Below are 13173 nucleotides of genomic sequence, written 5' to 3'. Positions count from 1 at the left end.
CGGGGTTTCACCGTGTTGACCAGGATGGTCTCGATCTCTTGACCTCGTGATCCACCCGCCTCGGCCTCCCAAAGTGCTGGGATTACAGGCTTGAGCCACCGCGCCCGGCCCTCTCTCTCAATTTTTAAAAACTGCTTACTTACCAAGAGAAAGAGACACATGTCCTAACAAAGGTGAAGTTCAAATTTTTTGGTCTGCCTAGAATCTAAACCCTCTTCCTAATGGAACAACAAGAGGGAGGACACTCTTTACAAGTTTGTTGGTGGTACGGCCTTCTGTTTTAGAAGCACCAAATAATTATTTTCCAAACCTCTCAGACATAAAGTGTGGGCAACTGACCTTGCCTATAACTGGACTTTGAACAGGGAGCTAGAAACATAAAGGTATTAGGATTTCAGAGATTCTACTCTGGTAGTGGAAATAGTAGTAAAATCAAATTTCCAAGCATCCAGTAATGCAATTATGGATCCAGAAGTGTCCTCAGAGTTGTGCGGAATGGTCGTGGGCTAGGATCTTGACCACTGCCCATTTTCCATTATTTCTCCTCATTTCCCAATTTTGGTTGTACAGACTCCCTGGCTGCTGTAAACTATTCAATATCCTTCACTAAACAGCCCATGCTCTAATCAACCAGACCTTGCTCCTATTACCTGCAACTAAGAAGTCTAATATACAAAGTATTACAATTTGTTCAGGTGATTCCAACTTGTAGCCATGGTTGAAAACCTCTAACTTAAGGCAATGTTATTTAACTGTAGTTTACATTACCTCTATAACAAGCCATATAAAGTATTTAAAATGCAGATTATATTGGGAGACCAAGGCAGGAAGGTCACTTGGGGCCCAGAAGTTTGAGACCAGCCTGGGCAATATAGTGCGACCCTCTCTCTACAAAAATTAAAAAAATTGCCAGGCATGGTGGCACGTGCCTGTAGTCTCAGCTACTGAGGAGGCTGAGACAGAAGGATCACTTGAGCCTGGAAGGTCAGGGCTGCAGTGAGCCCATGAGTGCACCACTGCACTCAAGCCTGGGCAAGAGAGTGACACACTGTTTCAAAAAACGAAAAATAACAAAAAAAATTATGTGCACCACTTACTAAATCAAACTCTCTAGATGTACAGCATATAAATGTACACTCTGGCAATCAAAATGAAGAACATAAACAGCCAACAGAAAAAGCTGTGAAAGAACATTATTCATTTTAGACAAGTATCACTAGATGCAAAATTTGAACAAATTAAGTCACCACAAATGTGAATACTAAAAATAATTAGGAAAGGAGAAGGCTATTTTGAAATTAGATGACTAATTCGTGGCAAAAAGCCAAATATAAGTTCTCATTAAAATAATTACCAAAGCTAAAACTTACCTTCCCTCCAGCTTGGCCCCGTACTGCAAAACAAAATAACGTTGATTCTTCTGCATTTCCTTCCATCTTAAACTGTGCAAAGCTAGCTGCATGTCCTTCAATGGGCTGAGATACTTTCCTATCTACAGAATATAGCTGCATAGCTCCCACCACACGATTTTGCTACAAAAGATCAAAGAGAATAATGTTTGGGGACCCATAAACTAAAAACTCTCAGATTCATCAAATAATGAAATAATTAGAATGCTTTGTCATCTTTAGCAGGATTTGTAATTATTTGTTACTTTTGTCTCTCAACTTAAAATCAGCCCCAAACATTATCTTGTTAAAATTTAACATACATGTTTAAAATGTGCCTGATATGCATCTTAAACAAAAAGACATAGAAGCATTCATTCTGCAGTAAATACTCCATAATAAATTCCAAATCATCCTTACAGAAGCTCAATTTCTACTCAATCTCCATAGAAGAGCTAAAAATCCTTGATAAGAGTATTCTGAAATTATATGTCAGTGTAGCAAAGGAGGGAGGAAGGAAGAAAGGGAGGGAGGCAGGGAGGGAGGAAGGAAGAAGGGGTGAGAGGGAGGAAAGAAAAAGAGAAAAAAAAGTTTCCAAATAAGTGAAATTCAACAAGATTGAATACAGAAAGACCTAATCTCAAAACTGCATTCTAAGCACAACAGTTCTCTAAACCTCTTCTTTATAAAAAACAAAAAACCAAACAACAACAACAAAAGCTAGTTAAAATGTTACCTGTGCAGATATACCAGTCAGAAGTAACCACTTTTGTTTTGCATCTGTACGATAATTGATAATCTGGCACCCTGCAAGGCTAGAATGGCGATCAAACATTTTCACTGGCTGAGACTCTCCTTCCATACTCCAGTGATAAACTGCATTATCGGTAACAAGAGCCACCGTATTCAAAGAGATCCATTTCCAAAAGGTGACATCATCAGTCATAGTATGAGCCTTCATTTTACTTTTCATTTCAATGTTAAAAATCTGAAGAGTTTTCCCAGCTAAAAACAAAATCAAGAATAATAAATCATTTAAAAAGTAAAGTTTAGAATGAATACCTACCTAGACTAGCTCTGTAACTTCCAAACAAAAATAGTTCTATCATGAGACTAATAACTACAGGAGTTGCATCAATACAGCAGTAACCATTAAAGAGGTAACAGTTAAGACTAAGCGAATAATCTACATCTACATTTTAAGCAAAAACTATATTACCTCTAGTAAACACATTTTAAATATACAGAATGACTTCCATGAAATTCTAAATCCCAACTGGGGTCTAATGAATAGTTTTCTTAACAATTGAAAACAAAGCTGTCACCTTCATACTTGTAATTAAGTATGCTTACTTTACAAATAAACTTAGTTGCAGGTACACAAGACAAAACAACTCGGATAACAAACACATGGGGAAAATGTACTTTTTAAAGGCAGTCATCTCTTATATGACTAAATCTTGTGGAAACTGCTTTTTAAAAAGAGGATATGCTTCAATTCTGTTTTGTTGCCACCAGCACATGAGAGAAGTGCATGCTACCTTTAATTGGTTTAAGGTAACAAAGGGAAGGTAGAGGTGCTGAAGGAAAGGAGAGGGAGACAAAGGAAGAGGACAGTTTCAGATGCTGTTAATATACTGGAGATAAAAACAAAGTTCAAGCTTCATCCAATTAAGAAAGCAAGCATTTAGTTAAAAAAGGATGAAATTTGCCTGCGTGTTAACAGTCCACTGAGTCAGATGCAAAGGCTTGTAATTTGGTATCCATCAGTTCAAAATGTGATTGAGTATAAATTAAGAGAGGCCAAAGACCACAACTATCACTAGGTAGTCAAGATTAGTCTTTAGAGACTAAGAAAAACCTGAGCCACAGAGAATCTGGCTCCTGAAGGACCAAAATCTTAAGATTGGGGTGCTGGGGGGACACAGAGGGGGGCAAAACATACAGCTTTATACTACAACCCTCCTTACTATATGTGCAAAAATTTCTTTCATAAAATGAAGAATGTTATTCCCATCCCACACAGTATATAAACCACAACCAGACTTGAAGAATTGTGAGAGTTACAGTCCTGTTTATAAAAAGAAGCCAAAGGGTTCAAAACTGGCTTCAGAGGGAAGCAGTATTTTGGAATGACTTACTTTCCTTTGCTGCCTTCCCCAACCCCCAGATTATTAGGGGTTGGAGTATATATAAGTGGGGTGGTTTGGGAAGGGGGACAAGGGACGACAGCTTGACCCCATAGTGCACAAATCTGTAACATATAGGCACAAATCTGTAATGCTATTGTACAGTGCTCTGAAAATCTTTTCAATTTATTCTTTTTATAGAACAGGACAATAACTAATACAATCTAATTTAAGATAACTCACCATCTGCACACATAAGAAAGCGTTAAGAAATGTGATAAGATAACAACAATATTAAAAATAGAAAAGAATTTTGGCAAAATTTAAATGATGGCCTTTTAATAGAGAGGTATGGGAATTGCTACGGACCTGAATTTAAATTCTTTAAAGAGTCTGAAGGAAGCTTAATACCCTAAATAGAAGTAATAGAAGTAAAACACTTACTGTCACAAAACATCTGGTCCTGTGTGAAAGCTGGACCATTTTTCCTTGAGATGACATCAGCTTCTATCTTAGATATGTGATAGTGACTTACTTGTTTGAAGATGCTTGTCCTATCCAACCCTATTTACTCTCCAACTGGTACTATTACTACATACAAAGTTTAAATCATATAAAGAAAAGTGAAAGTTCAGCACCTCTAACAACTCAGCCATGAATTTATCAAGAAATTACTGGGAACTTGAACTTTTCTTCCTTCTATCAAAATGAAAAAAAAAAAAAAAAAAAAAAAAAAAAAAAAAAGGCAATCAAATGCCTTAAGAGTCAGTTTTTCACCGAGTCCTCTTAAGAACATCTGTTTTAAAGGGTCAATTAGTCTCATTCTGAAGTTCAAAGGAATATATAGGCTCCCTGACAGTCTAAGAGTCATTGAACTCTGTTTAGACTAAGCTGCACGGTTCTCTGCTGTGACAGTTAAAAAGTTAGTCTGAACAAATTCAAATACCATTCACTTAAGAGCTTTAATACCCTCCTATAAACAAAAACACTTTTAATAATTACTGTAAATTCAAGCCATTTCTAGAACTCGATAAGTGAAATACAAGCCTGAAGTGTAAGAAAGGCACAGAATCAAAATCAAGTGTATCATCATAACAAAATTCTGCAATGTTTAGGTGCTAATATTAGTAAAGTATGTTCTATTCCAGAATATGAATCACTAATTTGTTTCCTCTGTAGAAAGATATATTTAGCACAGTCTTATATCAGATACAAAATTTAAATGCATTTATTCTAAAAATCATTCGAAGTCAATCTATATTAAGACATTTCACAGAAACATCACAAGTAAAAGTCATTAAAGTGGTTTAAATCAAGTTCAGTATTAGCAGATCTATTTTCTCTAACCAAATTTAATCAATACACTTAAAAGGTAAACTCTAGTTATTGTACTTGCATAAATACATAGGAAGAGTTGGCTGGGCGCAGTGGCTCACACCTATAATCCCAGCACTTTGGGAGGCCGATGCAAGTGGATCACAAGGTCAGGAGTTCGAGACCAGCCTGGCCAACAAAGTGAAACCCTGTCTCTACTAAAAATACAAAAAAATTAGCCAGGCGTGGTGGTGGGGAGCTACAGCCTTCCAGCTACTAGGGAGGCTGAGGCAAGAGAATCACTTAAACCTGGGAGGCAGAGGTTGCAGTAAGCTGAGATTGAGCCATTGTACTCCAGCCTGGGAGACAAGAGTGAAACTGTCTCAAAAGAAAAAAAAAAAAAACCACACAGGAAGAGTTTTAAGAAAAACCCACAATCTTTTATACCTTTCAGTGCAATTACTTTGCTAGCTGGATTCATGATGGCGCTGTCTGCTGAAATTGGTCTTCGAATTGGATTACTTGGGTCGTTCATATCAATGATTACCACCTGGGCCTGCTCTCCTACTTTTTCTCTAATGCAGATGAATTTGTCAGACTCCATAGTCAGGGTACTGAAGCCAATGTTTGCTGGGTTGATACCCAGGTTCTGGAGCTAGAAAAAATAGTAATAATAAACCATGTTACGAAGTGGTTTTGAAAGACTTGACATTCATACGTGTTCATCAACACAAATCCTCACTTAACATTAATGCTTCAAGGTCACCATAACATCTATATTATGTTAAAGTGAGAAAATTCATAGCCAAGTACTGGAACTTCTTTTCTTCAAACATGGCATTCAACTGTTTCAACTAAGAAGTAGAACAAATACAGATGGAGTTACAGAAAAGAGCAACATCTGCAAGCTAGCATTTATGGTTCAAGGGGTTTGAGGTAATTAAGTTTCTGGATTTATTTTAAGACCTTGGAACTGGACCTGTCCTCTTATCCCCCTTAACATGTAGTAGTTACTTGTTCACGCTTTAAGAATCTGAAAAATAAAGTTACAAGCATAAAAAGATTTAAAATGTCACAGAGTTCTTGATCTAAATAAAGGAACTTGAATAGCAAGAGCAAACACATTCTAATTCTGTGCAAAAAGTGCCAAAATAAAGATATGCAAGAGGGATCTTGTCAAAGGCAATATAGCTAAAGCAATGTGTTCAAAGGAGGCAGGTTAGAGAATTCTCAAAAGAAAGAGCATGTGATAAAGCACAAAGATGTAAAAGTGTGGCTGGCTAAGAGAACTACAAGTACTTTTTGTAACACTATAGTCTAAGATCGGCTTGAGGAAGTACAGAATTAAGGCCAGAGAGATAAGCAACAGCCAGACTGGCAAACTAAAACATAACCCAGGAAGAATCCTGAATTTATTCTACAGGCAAAGGGAGCTACTTAAGGATTTTAACAATGAAAATAATGGAATCAGATTTGCTCTGTGCACTCAGAAAATACTAAAGTATTATGCTAAACAAATATAGTGGATCTAAAGATGGTAGGTCTCTGCAAACCAACTAAGTATGTAAGAACAAAAGTCACTTGTTAATAGGAGGAAATCTCTACCAGAGTGGGTCATTAATACTCTGGGTGACTAACTGGTGTAACAGATTAAGTTCTACTAAAACAAACTACATGAAGGCTTTATTTTATTAGCCTTGGCCAGACTAGTTTTATCCCTTTCCTCCAAAGGTAATAAATTCCCATGGTACAAAACACACATATACAACATTCACATGGTAAAAAACACACATACATTCACATGGTACAACACACACACACACACATATTCAAATGGTGCAAAACACACACACACACGCACACAAAAGAAAAAGCATGGAAAAAATAAATCAAGACTTTCTGTCACCCTTGTCCTCTAGCAATACAGTTTCCCTCCCTAGACACCAACACTGTCACTATTATGGACTAAATCAGCCAAGTTAACTGTATTTTATTTAAATTCTTTTGTCAAACTCTTCTGCTAATAGTGTTTAAATGTAATCAGCCCAGGCTCTGAATAAGATATATCCTAAGACTACAAGACTACATTTTACTTTCTCTTCACTCTTCTACCTCAATGACTGCTGGCACTGAGTTATAAATGTTATAACTCAGCTATAAAGTGTAGTTACAATAACTCAGTCACTGAATATAGGGGCAAGGAGTTCAACAACTGTCTAACCATTAATACAAACATCGTAATAAAGTAGAAGATTAACCTGCTTTACAAGCTCAAGTATATGCTGTAATGCAAGGCAAATACACTAGCTTTAAAGTATGTAACTTATAATGTATTTAGTTATAGTAAAACCTTATAAACCATTAATGTTAACTTCTTCCTGACTTTAACTTTTTTTTTAAGACAGGGTCTCACATCTATTTTTCTAAGTAAAGGGTCCTTAGATACGTTTAATTGATAATTAGCCTTTCTGATAATTGGAGAAAATATTCCAGTGGGCCTATAAAGTTCATAGAGTTACATACCTAAAAGCAAGAAGTTATCTCCTAAGCTACCCTGTAAGAATTCTATATTTCGAAGTCTCTACCAAACCTTCACCTAAGGCACTGAGTTTCACTTGTCACAGTTTAAGTTCCACAGTGTTTGAGGAAGTCAGAGTAAAAATAGTGTTAGTCAAATAGTGAAATTAAAATCAAAACCACAAAAGGATGCAAACCAGAGACACTACTAACTGAACCCCAAATGATTCTAACAGATTCCCTCCCACCCCTCAACTTCAGAGGCAGGTAGAAGATGACGTTAAGAAAACACTATCAGAAAATAAAGAGGAGGAAAAAGGAAAGTCAAACAACCTGTGTTTCTAATTCCTTGCTAGATCCCCAGAAAAAAGCACTAAGAAAAACATGCTGTATCAGTTAGCAATGACCTTCAGCCTCAGGATGTTTTACTTGCAGAAAAAAACAAAGATTTGGTCTGGCAACTTGGATCACACCTATAAATCCCAGCACAGATGAGAAGATCACTTGAGCCCAGGAGTTTGAGACCAGCCTGGGCAACATAGCAAGACCCCATCTCTGCAAAAATTAAAAAAATAAGCAAAAAGATATGGCTTTAAAGGGATAAAACTGCCTGCAACCCTAATCTACGTCAACCTTATATTACTTTCTCATTAAACACATGCTACTAAGAGAGCTATGCATATATATTTTTGATCTCCTTCAGGAATGTACTAATACTACTAGTCAAAATACTCCATGTTAAATAGACATAAATCCTTTATTTAAAAAACGCAAAATTAAGCAGGAGGCAAGTGACAAAACTCTTTTATTTTTTCCCAGCCGGAGTCTTCTCTGTCGCCAAGCTGGAGTGCAGTGGCGCAGTGGAGGTGGAGGTTGCAGTGAGCTGAGATTGAGGCTGTGCCACTGCACTCCAGCCTGAGCAACAGAGTGTGACTGTCTCAAAAAAAAAAAAAAAAGGGACAGGAACTTCAAGTGACCTATTCCTATTGGCTAACAAGGTTAAATTTGCTTCTACCTCTTCAAATAAGGTAGATAAGATTTTTTCCTTACTGGTGTTCCTTTCAAATGAGAATGCCCAGAATACTCAGTAATTCTTCCCGTATTTTCCTGTGACACATTCAAAAGAGAAATATGCCAAAACAAACAATAATAGGACAAGCCACTACCATTAATTCCAAGTCTGGGTTAGGTATACCCTTACAGTAGAATCGTGTAGCAGGGTTGCCATATTATATAACTATGTCTAGTAATATCAATATAGATGAAAACTTTTAAAATGCAACATATTCTAAAACAGGTTTAATTTTCAAAACAGCACATATTAACCATAAAGTATTCTCAGGCAATTATAAAGGTGTGATGGTATATAAGTTATACCACACAAACTGAATTATATTTTTATTCTTTCTTTATTCAGACAGGGTCTCATTTTGTTGCCCAGACTGGAGTGTACTATCACTGCAGCCTTGACCTCCCAGGCTCAAGTGATTGTCCTACCTCAGCCTCCTCAGTACCTGAGACCACAGGTGCCACCACGCCGGGCTAATTTTTTTTTTTTTTTTTTAAGAGACAGGGTCTCCCTATGTTACCCAGGACTCCTGCGTTCAAGCAATCCTCCCACCTTGACTTCCAAGTGTTAGGATTACAGGTAATGAGCCACTGTCCCCAGCCAGAAACTGAATTATAGACTATGGAACTAACCTCGGATAAAGTCAAAGGACATACACAACATTTGCTATAAACTTGCAGCTGTTTTCAGAGGACGTATCTGAAATGCATGTAGTTTATCTGGATACACAGAGTATCCAAACTACAGCTACATTTTATTATCCTCTCAATCTGCAAAATGCCATTACTATTGAAGCTTGAGATATTATTTTAAGATATGCTTGGAAATTCCTATGATAAAGTTTTTTTTACTTAAAAGAATGTTTATTTTGCTGTTATAAGAATATGGAGTCAATAAACTAGGGTTTAAAAGAGGGGGCTTTTTTTTTTTTTAAAGTTATGTGCATACAGTAAAACACTAAAATCTTACGAAAGGTTATACTATGAAAAGTCACCCATCCTATCATTCCAGTAATACCCTTCTCCCCTAACCAGTTAGAGAGATACTTTTGCATCTCAGAGCTATCCTGTAGTATGTATGTATTTCCTCCTTCCTTTTCCAAAAGAATGGCACAAGACACAGAAGTATACAAATAAACTTCTTTTTATAGAAAAGCACACAAACTTTATAACTCATTTGGTTTCCAGATTAGATTTTGGTCTACAAGTGGCACTACTTTAGAACTTGACACTTAAACCTTGGATCTAAAAAGGTAATTAAAGAAATTTATTCCCTATTTATTCTTTAAAACTCTGAAGTACCCTGGAGTTACATGTTACAAATGATTTTAAAATGATTCCTTTCCCTGGCATCTCCTTCCTTCTCCATTCCAACTTCCATTAACATGGGAGGTAGGGAGTAAAAGCTGGGATTGTGTTTTTGTAATGAGAAAATAGTATTTTGGCTTCCCCATAATCTAGAGCAGGGGTCCCCAATTGCAGGCCGCAGACCAGTATCCATCCACTGCTTGTTAGGAACTGGGCCACACAGCAGGAGGTAGGCAGCCGATGAAAGGGCATCACCCACTGAGTTCCAGCTCCTGTCATTTCAGCCACAGCATTAGATTCTCATAGGATCGGGAACTGTGCAAGCAAGGGATCTATGTGAACTGTGCAAGCGAGGGATGGAGGTTGCTCACTCCTTATGAGAATCTAACTAATACCTGATAATCTGAGGTGAAAGTTTCATCTGAAAGCATCTCACACACCCACCCCCAACCGGTGGAAAAACCACCTTCCACAAAACTGGTCCCTGGTGCCAAAAAGGTTGCGGACCACTGATCTGGAGAACACAGGCTGTGTTTATGTTTCCTCATATGAAACATCTGAGATGACAGTATCTATCTCTGAGGTGTGAAGATTTAATATGAATGCAAAGAACAATGCCTGACATCTAAGAGTGCAACAGATATTACTTTTTTTCCTACGAGATAGGGTCTCACTCTGTCACCCAAGCTGGAGTGCAGTGGTGTGATCATAGCTCACTGTATCCTTAAACTCCTGGGATCAAGCAGTCCAGAGCTCACTGATATTAACTATTAATACATACAACTTATCAGTATTGTATGCCAGCTCAAGGTTAGCATTTTTGCATTCGCATTTTATTATCTTCTTAATTCAGTTCTCCATAGGTTGGCTGAAACTCTGGGTGTGAATTTCTTTTAACCGCTGATAATAGATTAGTGGTCTCTGGGTGCTTAACTGACTCAGACACTATTAAATGCTTTTTTTTTCTTTTAAAGTTTGTTTTTGTCAGGGAAGTGAAAAGGAAATTACACTTTACGACTTCCAATTCTTTTTTTTCTGATAAAGGGTCTTGCTCTGTGGCCCAGGATGGAATGCAATAGCACGATCATGGCTCACTGCAGCCTCAACCTCTGGGGCTCAAGTGATCCTCTTACTTTAGTCTTCCAAATAGATGGGACCACCTATACAACACCATGCCCAGCTGACTGTTATTTTTTTGGAGAGACAAGGTCTCACTTTGTTTCCCAGGCTGGTCTCCAACTCCTGGGCTTAATGGATCCTCCCATCTCGGCCTCCCAAAGTGCTGGGATTACAGGCGTGAGCCACAATGCCCAGCCAAGACTTCCAATTCTGCTCTTTACTATGCCTAACTTGTACAAGCCACAATCTTCAAAACCATGTAACAGGTTCATGCTAAGTAAACCTATTTAATTTTAATTTTAGGAGCATTGTAGAACAGCACTACTAAGGCTTTCTAATAAACTTGGCAAATATATTTCCAACATCTTTGTTAGGGGAGCAAGCTCCTGGGCACACTGATGCAAAGAGATGGCATAAAGTCAGTATTATCAAAAACTATTTTTACTCAAGAGCTCAAAACTAAGAAAAAGTAAAATGGAAAGCAGGTACAGCGTTTCTCTATGTGCACAAGAATTGAAGCCCCCTGGTTCAAAGCCACACACACACACATATACACATATACACACATACCTACACTACACCTTTCCAAATCCAGTTTCCCAGTGTTTCCTAATCTGCCCATGCCCCACAATTCTAGCTGACCTTATCCAATTAAACTTTAAGCTCCTCAAATAAAAGAACTTTCTTAAAGAATAAAAACCTCTTCTATCTCTGTTCTTTAATATGCCTAACTGAAGTTAGAGAGTCCAGAATCTCCTTACATAGAAAGACAACATTGTATGTATACCATGAATTACTTTTCAGAACAATTATAGATTAAAAGAGACTTTCAGACCAGGTAGAGTGGCTCATACCTATAATCCCAACACTTAGGGAGGCCAAGGTGGGAGGACCACTTGAGCCCAGGAGCTCCACACCAGCCTCAGCAACATAGTGAGACCTGGTCTCTACAAAAAATACAAAAATTAGCCCGGCATGGTTGCAGGCACCTGTGGTCATCAGGCAGGGGAATAGGGTCTGAAGGCAGGGAACCTAAAGCCCATTCACACTGACTTCCTAGAACTTAAAACAATAGGTAAACCCCACACTTCCATGACCAAATAAGGAAAGGATCAAAAGCTACTCCCTTTGCAACTCCACCTTTCCACTGTGTCACATATAAAAAGTGGAAACGACCTGATTGGTCATGAGCCAAGTCTTCATTTGTATAGGGTGCAACTTTCTAACTTCACTTTAGCCTCTGATTGGTGGCTTCCCAAAACCAATCAGACTGGTTACAGGCCAATCCTTCACTTACATAGGGTGTAACTAAGTAACCAATGGGCAACCTCTAGAGGGTATTTAAACCCCAGAAAATTCTGTAACCAGGGCTCTTGGGCTACTTGCTCTCAAGCCTGCTCCCACCCTGTGGAGTGTACCTTCATTTCAATAAATCTATTCTTTCGTTGTTTCATTCTTTTGTTGCTTTGTGTGTTTTGCCCAATTCTTTATTCAAAGTGCCAAGAACATGGATGACTTGCAGTCAAGACCCTCCCTTCCCAGTCAAAAAGACTCAGGAGGGAGGCTGAAGTGGGAGAATCACTTGAGCCCAGGAGGTAAAGACTGCAGTGAGCTGGGATCACACCACTACACTCCAGCCTGGGCAACAGAGTAAGACCCCATCTCAAAATATATAAGTAAATAAAAATAAAAAATTTACAAATTCCAGGAATCCACATTAACATAATAAAATACATTAATAATAATAATTTTAAAAGCTGCTCCTTAAGAAAGCTAACTTTAAAATCATGAAGGTTGCTTATACTTATTACTGGACATAGTAAAAAAAAAAAAAAAAAAAATCATGAAGGAGGCTAGGCACAGTGGCTCACACCTATAATCCCAGAACTTTGGGAGGCCAAGGCAAGCAGATCCCTTGAGGTCAAGAGTTTGGGACTAGCCTGGCCAACATGGTAAAGCCTTGTCTCTACTAAAAATACAAAAGTTAGGCAGGCAGCGTGGTGGTGGGCACCTATAACCCTAGCTACTTGGGAGGCTGAGACAGGTGAAGTGCTTGAACCTGGGAGATGGAGGTTGCAGTGAGCTGAGACCATGCCAAGGCACTCCAGCCTGGGCGACAGGGTAAGACTCGATCTCAAAAAACAAACAAAAAAAAAACTGAATTGTTAAAATGTCATTATTTGGCAATTATAATAATTGATTCAAGAAAAAATCATCCAGGGATAACTAATGGTTGCAATTTTTTGGGATATTGAGGTGGGTGGATCACCTGAGGCCAGGAGTTCAAGACCAGCCTGGCCAACATGGCAAAACCCTGTCTCTACTAAAAA

The 13173-nt window shown here is 38.1% G+C and overlaps 1 protein-coding gene across 1 annotated transcript in view; it reads right to left on the bottom strand.

The window, feature by feature from the left end:
* Nucleotides 1–13173, bottom strand: part of CLTC (clathrin heavy chain) — a 78365-nt gene that overhangs the window by 47079 nt on the left and 18113 nt on the right. Inside the window, 3 exon segments of the mRNA XM_017539812.2 lie at nucleotides 1371–1532; nucleotides 2125–2393; nucleotides 5279–5486. Coding sequence (XP_017395301.1) covers nucleotides 1371–1532; nucleotides 2125–2393; nucleotides 5279–5486 — 639 coding nt within the window.

Source organism: Cebus imitator, unplaced genomic scaffold, assembly GCF_001604975.1.
Source record: "Cebus imitator isolate Cc_AM_T3 unplaced genomic scaffold, Cebus_imitator-1.0 Scaffold121, whole genome shotgun sequence".
NCBI lineage: Eukaryota > Metazoa > Chordata > Mammalia > Primates > Cebidae > Cebus > Cebus imitator.
The sequence above is the reverse complement of the archived record's forward strand: the minus strand, read 5'-3'. Positions and strand labels throughout refer to the sequence as shown.